The sequence below is a fragment of the Sebastes fasciatus genome, chromosome 7, assembly GCF_043250625.1.
Source record: "Sebastes fasciatus isolate fSebFas1 chromosome 7, fSebFas1.pri, whole genome shotgun sequence".
Classification (NCBI taxonomy): domain Eukaryota; kingdom Metazoa; phylum Chordata; class Actinopteri; order Perciformes; family Sebastidae; genus Sebastes; species Sebastes fasciatus.
This window is the reverse complement of record NC_133801.1, coordinates 22,798,218-22,821,158: the sequence shown is the minus strand read 5'-3', so window position 1 is coordinate 22,821,158 and position 22,941 is coordinate 22,798,218. Positions and strand designations below refer to the sequence as shown.

Below are 22,941 nucleotides of genomic sequence, written 5' to 3'. Positions count from 1 at the left end.
CTTTCCACCTGTTTACTCCTTTTTTGACTCAGTGTCAACCCCTTTTATTGACTTGTAGCATTGTTTAATCCTGCACTCCACCCATCAGCGCATACGCAAAAGTAAGGGCAGGGCCTAATATGTATTTCATTTGAGATTGGTATTGTATTGAGTTGGAATTAATTTGTTCACTTTTAATTACATCTCACCAAGGCAATTTTAGCAACCTTTCCAACCCAAATTGAAGTTGTGGATGACCGCTGTGATTGATGTCTACTGCAATTTGTATTTGATTTGTAGTGTGATAAGCATACCGAATTAAACACTCCAAATGCTCAAATTAGCCCAGAGTATGTCCACTAGATGGTAGCAGTATACCAAGACACTCAGTGAAATATTACATCTTCCCTTGCTCTGTGTTTGTTTGACGGAGAGTTAATGTATTTGGCTGGCACCCATAGTAATTTGGCAGGTATTAGATATGATTACTTACTTACTTAGTCCTTGTTGCGCCTAGTGGCACATAGGGCAAGGACTAAGGATCTCCACTCATCTCTGTTGTTTGCTTTCTTCTCAATGCTGTTCCAGCTGTATCCTCTCATCTTCATTTCTCCTTCGATGGTTCGCCTCCAGGTTGTTTTGGGCCTCCCTCTTTTGCGTTTTCCCTCCGGTGTCCAACGCAATGCCACTTTTGTCATGTCATCAGATAGTTTCCTTAATACATGTCCAAGACATCTCCATCTTCTTCTTATCAATATTGTTTCCATGTCCAAGCACCCTGTCGTTTGGTGTAGTTCATGGTTTGTGATCTTTCTAGGCCAGAATATCCTCATGATCTTTCTGAGGCGGGTATTGTGAAAGCTAGAAAGCTTGCCTATGTCTTTTTCAGTCATTCTCCAGCACTCAGCACCATATAGAAGTACAGATAGTACACAGCTGTTGTATAACTTTAACTTGGTGTTTCTAGTTATGTGTGTTTATTTCCAGATGTTTCCAAGTCTTAGAAATGCTGTCCTTGCTTTTCCTAATCTGGCCATAATGTCTTGGTCAGCTCCACCATCTGATGTTACCCGGCTTCCGAGGTATGTGAAAGATGACGTACATGTCAGTTGTTGTCCATTTAGCTTGATGACAGGTGGTTCTTTCATGTTGAGGGGCATGACTTCTGTTTTCTTGATGTTGATCTTAAGTGCCAGCATGCTTGCATTCAACTGTAGTCTAGATGTTTTGTCTTGCATGTGACTTGGTAGATGTGATAGGAGAGCAAGGTCGTCAGCATAGTCTAAGTCCTCTATGTTGGAAAAGAGGATCCATCCATGCCAGTGTTTGAGTTGTTTAGGGTTTTTCACATTACCCAGTCCACAACTACAATGAACAACAGGGACGACATCACACATCCCTGTCTCACTCCTGATTTAACAAGGAAGCTGGTGTCATTTGTGCATCCTACTATGCATCTGAAGTCAGTGTAGAACACTTTCACAAGTGATACTATCTTTGCTGGTATTCCATAATGTCGGAGAATTTTCCAAAGACTGTCCCTGTGGAGGCTATCAAATGCCTTCTCGAAATCAATGAAGTTGATGATGAGTTGTCTCTGCCACTCTGTACATTGCTCTATGATATTTCTTAATACAAAAATATCAATTAGATATGATTAGTTCTGCAGAAACGTGGGCAGGACAGATTTCCCCATCAATATGTCCAATTTTCAATTTTTATAGATTTGATAACTGTATTTCTACGATTACAGACAGAAACCTGTTAACAGATTAATAATGCGTGCACGCACATACATTTCCAGGCAGGATGACCTTACTCAACTCTATTCCCCCTAAAATGTATACAGAATATTGCAACAATTAAAACACTGGCTTTGTCTGACTCAAACCCCAAAAAGCATTTTACTTAGGAGGCATTTAACAAAAACATGCAGCAAATCCATGCAGGCTTAATTGCAGAACATAATTATAGCAGTGAATACAAGAACACAAAAAGTTACAATTCTTTTCTGTATAATGTTAGGCCATAGCATAGACATAGCTTCCAGAAGATTATTTAATGATTACATAATTAAAAAATGAATGAAGATCTAAATGCTAGTATTCTATTAGTTAATAGTTAACTAATACAAATATTAGTTAACTCTCAATAAAAATATTTGATCATTTTTTTTAAATATATTCAACTTGATAATATTCAGGAATGTGAATTTTAATGTATATATTGTCTGAATATGGTGAATAAAACATCTCTTAAGAGTTCTGCTGTCTCTGATTTTTTTAAAAGGAATAAATTGTAAAGATAATGATGAAGTAATGAGGGACTCATTAACTATTCAGTATTATGTCTCACTTTACTTGGAGGGACACAAAAACAGTGAGTAATGTTTAAGTAATCAGTAATTAATGAGTCGTTACTAGTTTTGTGCTGCTCAGCAGCTGGTTCAGAGTTAATAAGGAATAAGTCATGAAAGTGGTCACTATGATCAAGTCAAAAATATTCACAAACTAATTATTACTTAATGATTCATTAATATAGGTTCTCCCTGTCTGTTCTCTAGTAACTCATCATTATCTGCTATATAATACTCCATTACGAATTATTAGAGAAGTACTCATTAGACCTTGGATAGGTCGCGAGACTATCACAGGGCTGACACGTAGAGACAGACAACCATTCTTACTGACATTCACACCTACAGACCATTTAGAGTCAACAATGAACCTAACCTGCATGTCTTTGGACTGTGGGAGGAAGCCGGAGATAATGAAATGTAGATAACAAAATTCACTTTATATTAATCACTTGATGAGATCCTGCTACAGAAATATTTTTACATGTGTATATCTGCAGCGTAGCTGTGGGTGGGCCTAGGTGGGCCTGTGCCCATCCACTTGTCAGTCAGGCCCATCCAATCAGAAGGCTTCCTTTTTTTATTTTTATTTTTTACCATATGATAGGTCAATTTTGTGAGTGGAAGGTGGCAGGGCCATATTGAATTTTGCAGTCAGGTTGCTAGCAGCCCTGTGCCACTCCCTCCACCCCCTCTTTCACTCCGAGCACATTTCACAGAGGGACACAGAAGAAACTTTCCGCTAGCTAGGTTAAGACAAAATGAAACAAAGCAATTTACTAAAGTTTGTCTCAAAAAGACATTGTGAGCAGGAGGATGAGAATTCAGATGTTCAGGAGCCATCGATCTTGAGTAGTAATGAGTTGGACAGCTCTTCTAACGTTAATTCAGCCTTTTCCCCACCACCAGCAGTGCTCGATTCTCCAACGTTGGTCTTCCCTTCATGCCAATGTACAGATACATGCAGCCATATCTTAGGCTAATTATATATGCAAATGAGCTAAAATGAAAATGAATGAATGGTATTTTACTATAGTAGCATTATTGTCATTCATTGGTTCAGGCTCGAACTAAGCGTATGGCCAGCATTGAGGACCGTTGATGACAATGCGACCCAGCCCAAACTCAGCTCATTCCTGGTCACCACTAGAGCAGGCAAAGCAAAACAAATGTTGTTGGCTATGGTGTTGCGTTGGCAGACACCTTGTAGTGTAGCTTGGGAGGTGCACTATCCTAACAACAATACACTGGCCTACACTATGGGGGGGTAGCTTCCTGTGGAGGAGGGTTTAATACAGCACCAACTAGTGACTGTAGTGGGCATCAAACAAAAGGGGCCAGTAAAGTAAATACAGGTTTACAAAAGAAGTTTGCTTACACTTACAACATGCACTAACTGAGATGCAGGGCAGTAATAGTTGTGATGATGTATCTTAAAAGTGAATCAAGCTGGAACATGTGGAAGTAACAGCTATGTGCAAACTTATATTACAGGGCTTGTAGTTCACTGTGGCTCTATTTTAGGCTCAATTTAACTCAGGCTGGAATGCTTGGCAGTTACAGCCAGGTACAAGTTCTCTATGTTAAACAGGGCCGGTGGCACGCTGTGTCATTAAAGGAACACTTAGATTAACAGCAAATTATGACAACTTGACTAGATTGCATTGAATACTTGGTTTTCAAATGCAGAACCAAAATTGTTTCAAGTTCTACAGCGTAGGTTAACTTGAATTAGCAGCAAAAGCAAGTTCTTAAAATTAACACTATGAAGGCTTAAAGTGTTAATAATAAAAATCTCTCAAATAACAATTCTAACCACAATGTACTTATTCAAAAGTAGAGCTGGACATCTACTCCTGTGGAAGACTAACGTTGTAGAATGTAAACACTTTTGGTTTGTTTAGAAGTGGAATATGACATGTTTTGTTTTGACCAAAAATTATGCTGAAAATTAATATTGCACAATTATGAGTAATTTGCCAACAATAATACTATGCCTCACACGGGGCACTAGACCAGCTCCTATCTGCGTCCCCAACATGATGTTGGGGACGCAGATAGGAGCTGGTCTAGTTATTAAAAAATATTAAACATAATTATCAATAATAATAAAATTAATATTAATAAATTATCAATATATGTTAATAATAAGTGGGCACCAAATTACTGATTATTGATTAATAATTAAATGAATAACTATAACCAAAAATCACTATATCAATAGATAGCAAAGGTTGAAGGATATTGGAGTTCTTGACATAGCAGAGGTTGGCATTATTCACTCTTGTACAACATTAAACAGACCAGCACGTATATTCCACAAACATTTATTTACAAGATAATAAAGGTTTAAAACACAATGTTAATATAACTAAATAACTAAGCTAAACAAACCAAACACAGTATGTGAGCGTGTGTGTGTGTGTGTGTGTATGTGAGTGTGAGAGAGAGAGAGAGAGAGAGAGAGAGAGAGAGAGAGAGAGAGAGAGAGAGAGAAGATGGCTGGTTTTGCCTACAGACAAAATGGCGAGCACTGTAAAACTACAAAGATGGCTAGATCAAAGATGGCCTCCAACATGTTACCACATGGCCTCTTTGTTCTTCGGAGTACATGGACAAAGAGAGGGTGTGATGTGGGGGTTGAGATTATCTGAATGTGTATGTTTATGTGTACAAATAATTCACAGTTTATGTATGTGATCTTAATGTGTGTCAGATAATGCAGTTGTTTAGAAAGATGGTTAGTTTGCATGCAAGACCTTGTCTATGTGGAGCATAAACTAAACACATCAGCTACCTAAATATCTTAACTACAAATAATATCACAACAGTCAAACGCAATGAATAACATTAAACATATCAATACAGGTACATTCCAGAAATCAAGGTTAAGCAGTCTTGCTCAGCCGTGTGTAATTACCAATGCTAAGATGAGCCCAGTACATTACCAATCCATGGAAGAAAAGGTTGGTAATTCCATGTGTTGAAGTTGTGGTTCCAAGTCAAAGATGTTGTCTTTGCTGTGCTCAAATCCAGTTGTGCAGATTGGAGGAAGCTGGTCGCTCCAATACTTTCTTCCCAGCAGCTTGATAGCTTGGTGCTAACTTCCTTGCTGTTGTTGCTTGAAGTTAGTTGGTAAGAAGGTAGGCTCTCACGTCTTCTGCCTTAGAAGAAAATTCCTTGTGTTTCTATGCCTGTTTCCTAACAGGCCATAGATCAGAGCAGAGCTGCTTGTACAGCTTCTGATCTGGAGGAAGAGCAGCAGCTCACCTCCCGCAGGTCAGCAGGGGTGAGAAGGGGGTGAAGAAAGAGGAGGAACAAAGAGATTCCTCTGGTTTTGTCCTGGGTGAATTTCACAAGTAGTCAATGGCTACTGAGCTGAGCTGAGTCCATATGTCAAGGATCATGTGACTGAGTTCATGTGGTCACTTTCCACCAGTAACATTGGTGGGTCCCAACTCCTCAGTCAAACACCTTCGGTGAAAAGACATTAATACAGCCCTCCAGCACACACTCTTCCATCACAGTGGAGGATGCTGAACATGAAGTATTTGTTCAGCAGCTGAAGAGGAAAGTAGCAGAGGACAGGGCATTTCCACCACTTGTCGAGGTGCTTGATGCATGCCCCTGTGACATTTTTCCCAGAATTAACCATCTCATACGGGCCCTCATCACAATATCGATAACAAGCTGTACTGTTGAACGACTCTTTTCCACTGTCAATCGGATAAAAACTGGCATCAGAGCAACAATGTTGACACACAGACTGAACTCTTTGTCCCTGCTTTCCTTTGAAAGAGAATTGACATATTTGTTGGAATATAAAGAAATCATTGTAGTGTTCAACACCTAGCCCCACCGTCACCTGCTGTAATTATCAGAAGTAAGCCAATTTACGTTTTCGGACTGTGTAGTAGCCTAGTATTATTGTCTATTTCATGTGTGGTTTATGTGGCCGCTGAGCCAGGCTACTGGTATGTTCAAGTATTGTTTTCATACTATCCACTATCCACTACTATCCTGCTGGTTTGATGATGCTGTTGTGTTGCGTCTGTCAACTGTGACACACACACACACACACAGCGCAGCTGACAGACGCACACTGTGTGTGTATCATAATGGCATGCATGTATGTTTGTGATGCATAAGGCTTATGGTATGATTAAACTGTGATGTATTCAAGCAAGTATAGTTGTAATGGCCTATTTTGGTAACATATGCGTTTTGGGCTAGGCCCACTTGGTTTTCTCTGGGCCCACCTACATTGTGATTTCTGGCTACGCTGGTGTATATTATATGTCCGCAGAGTTCTTAAACAGAAATTTAGGTGCACACTAATGCTTCAGTTAATCATTTGATATATTTTTTTTCTAGTTGAAGTGTATTACACCTTTTAGTGTTGATTGTGAACCATATATAAATAGTTTAATTTTGTTACATATGCTTAGAACATATAGAATTAAGTTCATGATAATCAACTCTGCAATCAACACATTAGATGCCTGTTTGATATGCTCTGAAATGAATCTTATCCCTTCATTAACTGTGTAATAAAGGCCCATATGTATCAACATGTATAGGCCTTTCGGTGTAGTGTTTGTATATTCAATTAAATTGATCAAGTTTTAGCCAGCAGTTTATATCCTATTTGTTTAATATCTTTCTATAGCAGCTGAAGACCAGATGTTTAATATGGAATAATTCATTATGTGAAACGAAAGAACATGACCAGGGACACGGGATGCTTGCGTTCCCACGACAGGCTGAGATCGGCATACAGCCTACCTGAAAAGAGAACCTGAACCTTCTGATCTGCTCCAACTATGGCTAAAGAACTTTAAATCAGTGGAGACTGGTACATAGAGCCAGAGGAGGTTGCTCCTCCTTTTTTTTGAGAGGCAAAAGGGAGATCAAAATATATAAGAGTAATTGGTTGAAATAAACCATTACCAAATCTCAGTATCATTTAGAAAATATTTTTTCTCTCTTCTTTGGAAAAAAAAACATTGTTTAAATCCTGATTAAAATGCCTCAACAGTAACACCTGCAGGGCAGAGGGGAAAGGGCAGCCTGTGTGTGAATTGGTTGGGGGCATCATGGGGAGTAAGGGAGGTCGAGCACCCTCTGTCCTCCCTTGGGGCGGGACGTCTTCTATCAACTCAATGCATTTCAGGAAATTAATTATAACATGTAAATTGTGAACTACTTTTAAACACATTACAAAACAAATCATTTTTATTTAGGCCTGTTTATTGAGCATAGCTAGCTAATATTGTTGCCACTGTAGTCCCATTGTGGGTCAGTCCGGACAGCGGAGCGAGGGTTGGGCCTGCCTGGGACACGCGGCAGGAGTCGCACCCCGCCGGGAAGTGGATGGAGAGAGCTCCGCTCGGGGCTCACGCTCGGGCCTCGCCGTAAGCTGGCCGGGCTCGACCCACAGCCAAGCGACGGAGACGCAGCGGCCCGACGTGCTGCTCTAGATCTCGGTGTGGGCAATGGACTGCTGTACGGGCAGTTTACAGACAGAAATAATGGCACAGAGATGATGCCCCAGACAGAGAGAGATGCTATAACCGAGTTTGCATCTAGGTAACGTCGCAGCCGACCACATCCCCAGTGGTGCCCGAGGACGCCAAAGAGAGCCATTGAGGGAGAAAAAACGGCTTAAGCTGAGTCGCACCGTTGAATCCAAAAGATCCAAAATGCCATGTTCCAGACAGAATCTGCGGCCACTCCTTACAGCACAATCCACCCATCTACTCATCTAAGGTGATATATAAATACATTTTCAGAAGTGAAAGAGTTGTGAAGATGATTAGACTAATAAACTAATTTATAGTTAATTAATAAATAAGGTTATTTTAAAAAAAATTATAGTTAATATTAGATGCAAAAATAATTAGGAAATCCATCAATAAATTCTAAACCTGAATTAGACAACGCCTAAATTTATAATATGAAACTGCTTCACAATCTTCCTGGATGGTTCTTAAATTATCTGCTGCTGAATGATGCATTAATACCAAAACTAAATGTAATTGATAGACAAATGTCAAACATCAAATTGTTTCAGTCAAGATGAAACAATTTTTCAAGATTTCAGTCACTGAATATACCTGATCACATTTAATTTGTTTCTATCCATAAATGTTCTTCATTGTATTCACTGTATTCCTTCAATCATCCTTTATTCAATTTATTCATTTTTCCTTTTGTTTTATCATTTATCCTCACTTAATAGTTTAGTCATGTAGTTAGGCAAATAAACATTCAATTTTATAAAGAACTTGGTTCTTAGTTTTTATAAAATTGGGTGGCAATTCTGATATTAAAACTAATTGTGTGTGATATCTGAAGCAGAGTGTCAACACTTTCCTTCACATTTTACCAACATTCATGGGTTTATGATTAATAATTATGGGTTATTAATTATAGATACATATTTTGTTATTAATTATTGATTGATGATTAATCTGCTCTATGCAATAACGCTACAGGATCCAAGTTAGTTGTCATCAGCCTACTTTCTCAATTACTAAAAACATTGCTATTACTACCAAGATATCTTTCTGCCTTCATGTTTGTATTATATAGAGAAAAAGTATTAATCAGTCTGAATATTTTATGACTCAATGCCCCGACCCATGATTGCTTTCTTTGTGTTCCTCTCTGGTCTCAGCAGGATTATGTAACATTTTGGTCCAAACAGTGCCACCAAGAGACCAAAACTGGAGGCCAGGATGGCGAATACCTCCACTGCATCTGCATATTTGCCTGGTGAGCTAATATAAGCGGGGACAAAGGCCACCCACACAGCACAGAAGATCAGCATGCTGAAAGTGATGAACTTGGCTTCATTGAAGTTGTCTGGAAGATTCCTCGCCATGAATGCTAGTAGGAAGCTGAGGATAGCCAGTAAGCCAATGTAACCCATCAACACTGCAAAACCAACTGTGGATCCGATTATACACTCATAAACTATCTTGTCATTGTGGTATTGAGTGTTTTTATGAGGAGCTGGTGAAGCAGAGACAAGCCAAGCAGTGCAGATTGCTGCCTGAATAGAAGTAAGAACCATAACTGTCCCTCTCTGCTGCACAGCACCAAACCACTTGAGACTGGCTCCTCCTCCTGGTTTGGAGGCCTTGAACACAGCCAGAACCACCATGGTTTTCACCAGGATGCATGAGACACAAAGTACAAAGCTGATCCCAAATGCTGCATGTCTGAGTTGGCATGTCCACAGCCTGGGATGGCCGATGAACAACAGTGAGCAGAGGAAACATAATTTAAGTGATATCAATAGCTGGAAACTCAGTTCTGAATTGTTGGCGCGTACTATAGGGGTACTGCGATGATAGATGAAGATGCCCAGGACAACAGCACAGATGAATGTGCCCAACAATGTGATGGCTGTCAGGCAGATACCTAGAGGCTCTTGATAGGAGAGGAACTCTGTTTTCTTAGGAACACAGTGGTCACGCTTGGGGCTGGACCAGAAGTCCTCTGGACAACTGTTGCAATCCATGGAGTCTAAGAAAACAAAGGAGTTGTTGAGATACATGCTTAAATTATATCTCCAAACTCTAACATTTAAAATTGAATACCAACCAGTCTCATTGCTGATCTTTCCCTCAGAACAAGGGATACAGTCAAAACAGCACTCAGGTTGCCCCTTCTTTCTGGCTATGCGGGTACCTGGAGGACAGCTCTCACTGCACACTGACCGGGGTGGCTGTCAGAAGAAAAATAAATATCTGTTATTCTACGCTACTTCTACACTGCTATAATGAGTCATTCATGGCACAAAAAATAGGTGTCTGAAAAAGCAGAAATAACCTGTTTGGAGTCAAAGTTCCAGAAGATTTTTTTTTCATCAAGTGTGAGTTTTTCACCTTTGGCTGACTCTTTGACCTCGCCCACATTCTCCACTTTTGTTCTTCCTTCAGGGAGCCACAGCCAGTTCATGACATCATATATTGGTAAGGCATCACCATTCTCATCAAATGACACTTGATCACCAAATGGTGTGATGAAGTTGACCTTTTCCAAGTAATACACAAGCTAAGAACAGATAACAAAAAAAAGATTCTATATGACTATGGTGAGCACCGCGGTATATAGTATTTAATAATCAAATTGTATACTGCACCTATGAACATATGAAGACATTAACATTTCCAACAAAGCATTTCCTTTAAAGTGAAGATATTACCATGTACCCAGAGACAAGACATTTTAGTCTCTGACCTGATAATATTATCCACTGCTGTCACCCAGCAGTAGGGGAAATCCTTTCAGCTATCTGCTATGCACTTTAAGATCAGTAATCTCATAGCTTTGTATTTAATCATATACCGTAAATGTTACTCCAGAAGATAGCATAGGATTTAGTCACATGAACCGGTGGAATGTAAACTGATATCCTACCTGCCACAGCTCCAGTCTTTGCAAACTGGCACAACTGTGTCCACTGAAAGGCCCTCTCCCCGGCACACAGCGCAGCATGTCATCAAGAGAATTCGCCAGAGCATACACAGCCTTGTACACGTTATACTCTGACCTGAGGTTTGAAATGTCCAAGAACTCAGTTTTTACACTCTCTAGATCTTCCTGTCCAGTGCATAGTTCTCCCCCAGCCTCCACCCAACCTGTTGGAGGTGGTGCAAATCTACAGTGAAATGTGTATTCCCAAAACTGATTTACCTGAAATGTATCAGAAAGTGTGTGTTATAAATTATCATAATATATTGTATTATTCTTGAAAATACCTGATCGGCTTGCAAGGCTAATTTGAGACACTACAAGCAAAAACATTTTTTTTCATTAAATAGTCAATTTTGAAATTGTGGGCTATTTTGCTTCCATAATATTTTTTCTTTCAGAATAGTGGAAAGAAAACATCCAATTTAGGTGTTTATTTTACTACACTTTGTCTATATCTGTCTGTAGATTTCTGTTAAATTCACCAAAAGTTATCATTAGATAATGCCTCATTTGCATATTTAAACATAACATTTCAGAAAAATTGTAATACAAAAATAATTGTCTTAGTGTAAATAATCAACTGGGGAAGTTTCATGGTGATATCTTAGATATTTAACCCAGTTCACCATGAGTGTCTTCAAAATGTATTGAATTTTACAATACATATCTTTAAAGGCCGTTTTCTCATATTGAGTTTTGTAAAAACTTTTGACTCTAATATGTCAACAAAATGAAACAATGATTTTGAACTTAACTTTATCCAATGGTCAGATCGAAACATACAATTTCAGTTTTAAGCTATACACCTGGGGTGTCTCCACTTAATCTCACCATGTTATATCCATAGCGGTTGTTGTGTTGTATGTCAGGACGTATTCTTAACAGGAAGTCCCTGAGTCCTGGTATTTCTCCTCGACGGATGGCAATGCCCAGTGTGCCACCCAGGTATGGCATGAGGTGGGGGGTCTGGAGCACAGTAGCTGCGGTCCAGGATTCACTGGCCATCCACTGTAGGCCTGTCACATTCTGCCTCACCACCTGTGCATTGCATTATATAAAATATCTAAATTCATACTGTCATGACAAGATTTATTGCCTGTCTCATTCATGCACATGGAAAACCTTATTATTTCAGACAATTAAAACATTAAGTTGTAGAATTATATAAACTTATAATTGAGCTGTAATTCAAGCCCAACCTCCTCCATGAGGTTAATCATGTGATTCTGAAGTGCAAAGACAATGACCACACGAGCTGTAGATTTCCTCATCAAATCCACAATTCTCCTTAGTTCAGCTGCGTCTTTGTCCCAGGGCAAAACTTCTAAATAGGCCAGACACCCTCCACCAGACTGAGCCAGATCAGATTGGAAGGATCGTGCAGCGTGGAGTCCATAATCATCATCACTGACCAGCAGACCTGCCCAAGTCCAGCCAAAGCGCCTGAGAATCTGAATCATAGCACGTACCTAAGTAAATACAGATTGGAGGGATTAATGCACAGGCCAGAATAATCTCTCAGTGGGAAACCTGATAAACAGGTTATTTCGAAGGAATGTTTTAGTGCACATTTATTTTTATGCATTCTTATTTTGCCGATTGATGGTCACCTGGAAAGCATCACTTGGGATTGTCCTAAAGAAGGATGGAAACTTTTGCCGGTCACTCAGGCATGAACATGTGGCAAAATAACTCACCTGTGAAAGACACAGACTGTACATCTTAAAAACATTCAAAGCCTTGATCGGCTGATTAGTCCAATGTTTACAATTCACATCGCATTTAAAGTTAAAATATTATAAAAGAATCATGGTGGAAAACTTACCATAGGTAATCTGTACAAACCTAAGACAGTGGAGATGGCGATACAACGTGTAGAGGAAGAATCACCCACAATCCCAAGGACTGGAGGGGTTCCTACACAGGTCTTGTCCAATATAAACTGCTCCTCTTGACCACTGGCTAATGACAATGCTGCGCGAAATCCAATTCCTAGGTTGATGCAGTTGTCATTAAGACTGTATCCCAGAGTCACATTAGGTAGCAGGTTGGAGTTTCTGTTGATCTCATCAATAGCAAAGGCCATGGTCTGGGCCTGCCTGAATCCTAGTACATCAAAACTAACACAAAAATACCATTGTTGGAAAATACAACATGATACAGTAACTGTGCTGCCATGAATGTGTAGCAAAATTACAGATTTTGCAAACAATTAAGCCAGTTGAATAGCAACAATTATTACAATACTTGATTAAAAAAAAATAGAGTAGAAAAGTGATACGTCTAAAATGGCATGAATACACAATGTAATTCTGACCAGGTAATATCTTATCATATAAAATACATTTTACTATTCGGATTGACTTCTTCCAATTTCTGCATTTTGTTGTTTCCCTGAAATACTGACCTGTGGCAGTTTGGCTGTTGTGGCTCTGAGGTAAAAGACAGGTCAGGAAAGACAGAAAAGAAGTGGATCTGAAACAGCCCTCCCAGAACCACATCTCCAGCCTTGTGCATCCCATTTAGAGGAAACTGTCCCTGTAACCGGCAGGAGGTGGAATGCAGAGGGGAGGGCACAGCAGAAGAAAAGTAGGAATACAACAACACAGAGTACTTGAGCAAGAGGAGGTTGATATCTAAAAATGCCCACATGGCTTTCCTCCTGTTTACTCTTTTTTCTGACCCAGTGTCAACCCCTTTTATTGACTTGCATCATTGTTTAATCTTGCACACCACCCATCAGCGCATGCGCAAAAGTAAGGGCAGGGCCTAATATGCATTTCATTTGAGATTGATTTTGCATTGAGGTGGAATTAATTTGTGCACTTTTAATTAGATCTCACCAAGACAATTTTAGCGACCTTTCCAACACAAATTGAAGTTGTGGATGACCGCTATGATTGATGTCTACTGAAATTTGCGTGTGATTTGTTGTGTGATAAGCATACCGAATTAAACTCACCAAATGCTCAAATTAGCCCAGAGTATGTCCACTAGATGGTAGCAGCATACCAAGACCCTCAGTGAAATATAACATCTTCCCTTGCTCTGCGTTTTTTTGACGGGGAGTTATTGTATGTGGCTGGCACCATAGAAACTTGGCAGGTATTAGATATGATCAGTTCTGCAGAAACATGTGGGCTGGACAGATTTCCCCATCAGTCCAATTTACAATTTTATAAATTTGGTAACTGTATTTCTACGATTACAGACAGAAAGCTGTTAACACATTAATAGTGAGTGCACAAACATACTTTTCCAGGCAGAATGACCTTACTCAACTTTATTCCCCCTAAAATGTAGCAGAATATTGCATAAATTAAAACACTGGCTTTGTCTGACTCAAACCCCAAAAAAAGAATCTTATTTAGGAGGCATTGTAACTTTTTGTGTTTTTGTATTCACTGTTATAATTATTTTCTACAATTAAGCCTGCATGGATTTGCTGCATGTTTTTCTTAAATGCCTCCTAAATAAGATGCTTTTTCGGGTTTGAATCAGACAAAGGCAGTGTTTTAATTGATATGTTAGGCCGTTAGGCCATTGCATAGTCATGGCTTCCAAAAGATTAGTTAATGATTATGTAATTAAAACATGAATGAGGATCTAAATGCTAGTGAACTATTAGATAACGAGTAACTCTCAAAAAAAATGCTTTTATAATTTCTTTGAATTATATTCAACTTGATACTATTCAGGGATATGACTTTTAATGTATATGTTGTCTAAATATGATGAATAAAACATCTGTTAAGAATTCTGCTGTCTCTGATTTTTTAAAGGAATCAATTGTAAAGATAATGTTGAAGTAATGAGGGACTGCTCATTAACTATTCAGTATTATGTCTCACTTTACTTGGAGGGACACACAAATAGTAAGTAATGTTTAAGTAATCAGTAATTAATGAGTCATTACCAGTTTTGTGCTGCTCAGCAGCTGATTCAGAGTTGATCAGGAACAAGTCATGAAAGTGGTCGGTATGATCAAGTCAAAAATAAACTAAAACTAATTATTACTTAATGATTAATTAACATAGGTTCTCCCTGTCTGTTCTCTAGTATCTCATCTTTATCTGTTTTATAATACTCCATTACGAGTTATTAGAGAAGTACTCATTAGACCCTGGACAGGTCGCCAGATTATCACAGGGCTGACACATAGAGACAGACAACCATTCATACTCAAATTCACACTAACAGGTCATTAAGAGTCAACAATTAACCCAAACGGCATAGCTTTGGAATGTGGGAGGAACCCGCTGATCCCGGAGAAAAAACAGGCTAACATGGGGGGAACATGCAAGCTCCACAGAGAAGGGCCCCATGCCAAGTTTGGCCTGCGACCCTCTTGCTGTGTGGCAACAAATTGGAGGAACAAGTGAAGAAACAAAGAAGAATTTATGGCCTACTCCCTGGGTTTTAAGACTATCTACATTCCTTTGAGATGTTGGCTCACAGTCACCCAAAGACACATGCAGCTGTGAATGAGAACAAAATGGTAATGACATTTAATGCAAAATGACATGTACTTGAATTGATGTGTTGTGCTTTGCTAACATATGTTTAATAACAGGCAGTTTTGTTTAACATGTACATGTTTGGTACAAGAACAACACTGAAATTAGTAGGTGCCAGCAGAGACACAAGTCTGTCTCACACGTCTGTCCTCTCCCTGCCTTCTTTTAGAAATCCACATTTGTGACTAAGTTTGTTCAGAACAATTTATCTAGTTCAGTCATTTTCCTGTTAAGATAACTCAAATACTCACACTGATAAGTAGATTATCATAAGCTGTAGATAAAAAACCTTCCCTTTATATTAATCACTTGATGAGATACTGCTCCAGAAATATTTTTATATTTTATATGTGTGTGTGTATATTATACGTCTTCAACTCTCTGCTGCTGAATGGTGCATCAAAACCAAAACTAAATTTAATTGATAGGCAAACGTCAAACAACAAATTCAATCAGAGATATCAGTCACTGAATTGACCCGGTCACATTAATTTGTTTATATCCATAAATGTTCATGATTGTATTCAATATATTTTTTCATTATCCTTTATTTAATTCATTCCTTTTTCCTTTTATTTTATCATTTATTCAATATCCTCTGTTCATAGTTTAGTTATGCAGTTAGTCAAGTAAACATTTCAATTCATACAGAACTTGGTTATTTGATAGTTGTGTGTATATAAACAATTTGAATCACTGTTCACCATGACCAAGAACTCCGTAGAGACCCTGATAAAATGAGACTCAATTGATTAATATAAAATTTTGAATTTTTCCCTGTTTTTATAAAATTGGGTGGCACCTGAGTAAATTCTGATATTAAGACCAATTGTGTGTGATATCTTAAGCGGAGTGTCACCACTCTCCTTCACATTTTACGACAATTCATGGGTTAATGATTAATACGTTTTGGTTATTCATTTTAGATACATATTAATTAATTATTGATTTTTAATCTGCTCTATGCAATAACGCTACATGATCCAAGTTATTTTTCATCAGCCTACTTTTTAAATTACAAAAAACATTGCTATTACTACCAACACATTTTTCTGCCTTTTTTGTATTGTATAGATAAAAGTATTTATTCTGTCAGCATGTTTTATGACTCAATACCCCGACCCATGATTGTTTTCTTTGTGTTCCTCTCTGGTCTCAGCAGGATTATGTAACATTTGGGTCCAAACAGTGCCACCAGGAGACCAAAACTGGAGGCCAGGATGGCAAATACCTCCACTGCATCTGCATATTTGCCTGGTGAGCTAATATAAGCGGGGACAAAGGCCACCCACACAGCACAGAAGATCAGCATGCTGAAAGTGATGAGCTTGGCCTCATTGAAACTATCTGGAAGATTCCTCGCCATGAAAGCTAGCAGGAAGCTGAGGATAGCCAGTAAGCCAATGTAACCCAGTAACACTGCAAAACCAAATGTGGACCCAACTACACACTCATAAACTATCTTGTCATTGTGGTATTGAGTGTTTTTATGGGGAGCTGGTGAAGCAGAGACAAGCCAAGCAGTGCAGATTGCTGCCTGAATAGAAGTAAGAACCATAACTGTCCCTCTCTGCTGCACAGCACCAAACCACTTGAGACTGGCTCCACCTCCTGGTTTGGAGGCCTTGAACACAGCCAGAACCACCATGGTTTTCACCAGGATGCATGAGACACAAAGTACAAAGCTGATTCCAAATGCTGCATGTCTCAGCTGGCATGTCCACAGCCTGGGACGACCAATAAACAACAGTGAGCAGAGGAAACATAATTTAAGTGACATCAATAGTTGGAAACTCAGTTCTGAATTGTTGGCGCGTACTATGGGGGTGCTGCGATGATAGATGAAGATGCCCAGGACAACAGCACAGATGAATGTGCCTAACAATGTGGTGGCTGTCAGGCAGATACCTAGAGGCTCTTGATAGGAGAGGAAGTCTATTTTCTTAGGAACACAGTGGTCACGCTTGGGGCTGGACCAGAAGTCCTCTGGACAACTGTTGCAATCCATGGAGTCTAAGAAAACATTGATAGTGTTAAGATTAATGTTTAAATTTTATCTCAAAAATTGCAATGTTTAATACGGAATACCAACCAGTCTTATTGCTGACTTTTCCCTCAGAACAAGGGATACAATCAAAACAGCACTCAGGTTGCCCCTTCTTTCTGGCCATTCGGGTACCTGGAGGACAGCTCTCACTGCACACTGACCGGGGTGGCTGTAGGGAGAAAATTACAGAACTTTTATTGAGTCAAATAGCTTTAATGAGTCATGCATGTTATACAAAATAGGTGTCTGAAAAATTAAAGGCAACCTCTTTGGATTCAAAGTTCCAGAAGATTTTGTCTTCATCAAGTGTGAGTTTTTCACCTTTGGCTGACTCTTTGACCTCGCCCACATTCTCAACTTTAGTTTGTCCATCAGGGAGCCACAGCCAGTTCATGATATCATATATTGGTAAGGCATCACCATTCTCATCAAATGACACTTGATCACCAAATGAGGTAGTGAAGTTGACTTTTTCCAAGTAATACACAAGCTAAGAATATCAGAATAACGGATAGAGGAAAATCAAAAAAGGATGAAAAAATAATTCTATATGACCACGGTGAACACAGTGGTATCTAGTATTCAATTATCAACCTGCCTACTGCATCAATGAACATATGAAGATATTAACAATTCCAACAAAGCATTTACAGTAAAGTGAATTCACTGATATTACTGTATACCCAGTGACAATACACTCTGATCTGATAATATTATCCACTGCTGTCACCTTGTGGTAGGGGGAATTGTTTCAGATATCTGCTATGCACTTTAAGATTAGTAATCTCATAGAACTTTATTTAATCCTATATTTGAAATATTACTCCAGAAGATAGCATAGGATTTAGTCTTATGAACAGGTGGAGTGTAAACTGATATCCCACCTGCCATAGCTCCAGTCTTTTCAATCTGGCACAGCTGTGTCCGCTGAAAGGCCCTCTCCCTGGCACACAGCGCAGCATGTCATCAAGAGCATACGCCAGAGCATACACAGCCTTGTACACGTTATACTCTGGCCTGAGGTTTGAAATGTCCAATAACTCACTCTCCACACTCTGTAGGTCTTCCTGTCCAGTGCATAGTTTTCCTCCATTCTCCAGCCAACCTACTGAAGGTAGTGCAAATCTACACTGAAATGTGTATTCCCAAAACCGATTTACCTGAAATGTATTAAAAACTGTGTTATAAGTTATGACAATATATTGTATTACTCTTACAAATACCAGATCAGATTGCAAGGTTAAGGAGAGACACTACAGGCAAAAAACAAAGTTTTTCATGAACTGGTCAATTATGCGATTTTGGGCTATTTTGCTTCCATCTTGAAAGTGGAAAGAAAACATTCAAAATACACATTTAGGTGTTTATTTTATAACACTTTGTCTGTCTGAAGATTTCTCCTAAATTCACCAAAAGTTAGCATTAATAATGCCTCATTTGCATATTTAAGCATACAATTTTAGAAAACTTGTAATACAAAAAATAACTGTCTTAAGTAAGTAATTAACCTGGGAAGTTTTATGGTGACATCTAATCAAAGATTAGATATCCCCCAATTTTTTACCCAATTCACTTGTAGTGTCTTCAAAATATGTCAAATTTTACAATACATGTCTTTAAAGGTCATTTTCGAAAAATGTGTTAAGTAAAAACCTTTGACTCTAAGATGTCAACAAAATGAAACAATCATTTTTAACTTGGCTTTATCCAATGTTCAGATTTCTGTCTGGAAATGTATTCAATTAACACATATTTAATAAGATAATGCCTTATATGCATATTTAAACATCAAATTTCTGAAAATTTGTACTACAAAAAATAATTGTCCTAATATAAGTGATGAACAGGGGAAGTTTTATGGCAATATTTATGAGTTCAATGTTTTACCCTCTTCACCTGAGGTGTCTCCACTTAAACTCACCATGTTATTTCCATAGCTGTTGTTGTGTTGTAGGTCAGGACGTATTTTTAACAGGAAGTCCCTGAGTCCTGGTATTTCTCCTCGACGGATGGCAATGCCCAGTGTGCCACTCAGGTACGGCATGAGGTGGGGGGTCTGGAGCACAGTAGCTGCAGTCCAGGCCTCACTGGCCATCCACTGCAGGCCTGTCACATTCTGCCTCACCACCTGTGCATTGCATTATATAAATATATAAATTCATACTGTGACACAGTTGATGTCTTGACTGTCTCATTCGTACACATGTGAAATTCAGTGTTTTACACAGTATACAGTATATAACTGGAGGTTGGTGTAATTTGAGTTAATGATCTCACTCTAATGCCCAGTTATACTGGCTAACAGCTCCTTTAACTAATAAGACGAGTGATTTATTAAATTAAATCTATTAGCTACAGGACAATATTTTATTGTAACTTAAATATTTCAGGTTAACAATTAAAACATTAAGTTGTGAAATTATATGACATTATAAACTGTAATTCAAGCCCAACCTCTTCCATGAGGTTAATCATGTGACTCTCATGTGCAAAGACAATGACCACACGAGCTGTAGATTTCCTCATCAAATCCACAATTCTCCTTAGTTCAGCTGCGTCTTTGTCCCAGGGCAAAACTTCTAAATAGGCCAGACACCCTCCACCAGACTGAGCCAGATCAGATTGGAAGGATCGTGCAGCGTGGAGTCCATAATCATCATCACTGACCAGCAGACCTGCCCAAGTCCAGCCAAAGCGCCTTAGAATCTGAATCATAGCACGCACCTAAGTAAATACAGAGTGGAGGGATTAATGCACAGGTAAGAATAGTCTTTCAGTGGGGAACCTGCTTTACAGGTTATTTCGAAGGAATTTTTTAGTGTACATTTATTTTCATGCATTGTTATTTTGCCGATTGATGGTCACCTGGAAAGCATCACTTGGGATCGTCCTAAAGAAGGATGGAAACTTTTGCCGGTCACTCAGGCACGAACATGTGGCAAAATAACTCACCTGTGAAAGACACAGACTGTACATCCTAAAAACATTCAAATTCTTGATCGGCGGATTAGTCCAATGTTTACAATTCACATCGCATTAAAAATTAAAATACTATAAAAGAATCATGGTGAAAAACTTACCATAGGTAATCTGTACAAACCTAAGACAGTGGAGATGGCGATACAACGTGTAGAGGAAGAATCACCCACAATACCAAGGACTGGAGGGGTTCCTATACAGGTCTTGTCCAACATAAACTGCTCCTCTTGACCACTGGCTAATGACAACGCTGCGCGGAATCCAATTCCTAGGTTGATGCAGTTGTCATTAAGACTGTATCCAAGAGTCACATTAGGTAGCAGTTTGGAGTTTCTGTTGATCTCATCAATAGCAAAGGCCATGGTCTGGGCCTGTCTGAATCCTAGTACATCAAAACTAACAGAAAAATACCATTGTTGGAAAATACAACATGATACAGTAACTGTGCTGCCATGAACGTGTAGCAAAATTACAGATTTTGCAAACAATTAAGCCAGTTGAATAGCAACAATTATTACAATACTTGATTAAAAAAAAATAGAATAGAAAAGTGATACGTCTAAAATGGCATGAATACACAATGTAATTCTGACCAGGTAATATCTTATCATATAAAATACATTTTATTAATGGAATTGGCTTCTTACAGTTTCTGCATTTTGTTGTTTCCCTGAAATACTGACCTGTGGCAGGTTGGCTGTTGTGGCTCTGAGGTAAAAGACAGGTCAGGAAAGACAGAAAAGAAGTGGATCTGAAACAGCCCTCCCAGAACCACATCTCCAGTCTTGTGCATCCCATTTAGAGGAAACTGTCCCTGTAACCAGCAGGAGGTGGAATGGAGAGGGGAGGGCACAGCAGAAGAAAAGTTGGAATACAACAACACAGAGTACATGAGCAAGAGGAGGTTGATATCTAAAAATGCCCACATGGCTTTCCTCCTGTTTACTCCTTTTCTGACCCAGTGTCAACCCCCTTTTATTGACTTGTAGCATTGTTTAATCTTGCACACCACCCATCAGCGCATACGCAAAAGTAAGGGCAGGGCCTAATATGTATTTCATTTGAGATTGATTTTGCATTTAGGTGGAATTAATTTATGCACTTTTAATTACATCTCACCAAGGCAACTTTAGCAACCTTTCTAACCCAAATTGAAGTTGTGGATGACCGCTATGATTGATGTCTACTGAAATTTGCGTGTGATTTGTTATGTGATAAGCACACCAAATTAATCTCACCAAATGCTCAAATTAGCCCAGAGTATGTCCACTAGATGGTAGCAGCATACCAAGACACTCAGTGAAATATAACATCTTCCCTTGCTCTGCGTTTTTTTGACGGGGAGTTATTGTATGTGGCTGGCACCATAGAAACTTGGCAGGTATTAGATATGATCAGTTCTGCAGAAACACGTGGGCTGGACAGAATTCCCCATCAGTCTGTCCAATTTGCAATTTTATAGATTTGGTAACTGTATTTCTACGATTACAGACAGAAAGCTGTTAACACATTAATAGTGAGTGCACGCACATACTTTTCCAGGCAGGATGACCTTACTCAACTTTATTCCCCCTAAAATGTAGCAGAATATTGCATAAATTAAAACACTGGCTTTGTCTGACTCAAACCCCAAAAAAAGAATCTTATTTAGGAGGCATTGTAACTTTTTGTGTTTTTGTATTCACTGTTATAATTATTTTCTGCAATTAAGCCTGCATGGATTCACTGCATGTTTTTCTTAAATGCCTCCTAAATAAGATTCTTTTTCAGGTTTGAATCAGACAAAGGCAGTGTTTTAATTGATATGTTAGGCCGTCAGGCCATTGCATAGTCATGGCTTCCAGAAGATTAGTTAATGATTATGTAATTAAAACATGAATGAGGATCTAAATACTAGTGAACTATTAGTTAACGAGTAACTCTCAAAAAAAATGCTTTTATAATTTCTTTGAATTATATTCAACTTGATACTATTCAGGGATATGCATTTTAATGTATATGTTGTCTAAATATGATGAATAAAACATCTGTTAAGAATTCTGCTGTCTCTGATTTTTTAAAGGAATCAATTGTAAAGATAATGTTGAAGTAATGAGGGACTGCTCATTAACTATTCAGTATTATGTCTCACTTTACTTGGAGGGACACACAAATAGTAAGTAATGTTTAAGTAATCAGTAATTAATGAGTCATTACCAGTTTTGTGCTGCTCAGCAGCTGATTCAGAGTTGATCAGGAACAAGTCATGAAAGTGGTCGGTATGATCAAGTCAAAAATAAACTAAAACTAATTATTACTTAATGATTAATTAACATAGGTTCTCCCTGTCTGTTCTCTAGTATCTCATCTTTATCTGTTTTATAATACTCCATTACGAGTTATTAGAGAAGTACTCATTAGACCCTGGACAGGTCGCCAGATTATCACAGGGCTGACACATAGAGACAGACAACCATTCATACTCAAATTCACACTTACAGGCCATTTAGAGTCAACAATGAACCTAAACCGCATATCTTTGGACTGTGGGAAGAACCCGGTGATCCCAGAGAAAAACCACGCTAACTTGGGGGGAA

The 22,941-nt window shown here is 38.7% G+C and overlaps 2 protein-coding genes across 2 annotated transcripts; both read right to left on the bottom strand.

Moving 5' to 3' along the window:
• Positions 1–8,957: 8,957 nt before the first annotated feature.
• Positions 8,958–13,420, bottom strand: LOC141770797 (extracellular calcium-sensing receptor-like). Its single transcript, XM_074640642.1, has 9 exons — positions 13,230–13,420; positions 12,648–12,942; positions 12,433–12,519; positions 12,022–12,291; positions 11,654–11,860; positions 10,766–11,041; positions 10,175–10,399; positions 9,947–10,070; positions 8,958–9,868 (listed from the first exon to the last, which is right to left on the bottom strand). The coding sequence occupies exons 1-9, from the start codon at positions 13,337–13,339 to the stop codon at positions 8,958–8,960; spliced, it is 2,505 nt and encodes an 834-aa protein (XP_074496743.1). The 5' UTR covers positions 13,340–13,420.
• Positions 13,421–16,153: 2,733 nt separating this feature from the next.
• On the bottom strand, positions 16,154–21,173 carry LOC141770796 (extracellular calcium-sensing receptor-like). The gene is made up of 9 exons (XM_074640641.1): positions 21,049–21,173; positions 20,467–20,761; positions 20,252–20,338; positions 19,841–20,110; positions 19,308–19,514; positions 18,271–18,546; positions 17,652–17,876; positions 17,432–17,555; positions 16,154–17,352 (listed from the first exon to the last, which is right to left on the bottom strand). The coding sequence occupies exons 1-9, from the start codon at positions 21,156–21,158 to the stop codon at positions 16,442–16,444; spliced, it is 2,505 nt and encodes an 834-aa protein (XP_074496742.1). The 5' UTR covers positions 21,159–21,173; the 3' UTR covers positions 16,154–16,441.
• Between the last annotated feature and the right edge of the window lie 1,768 nt (positions 21,174–22,941).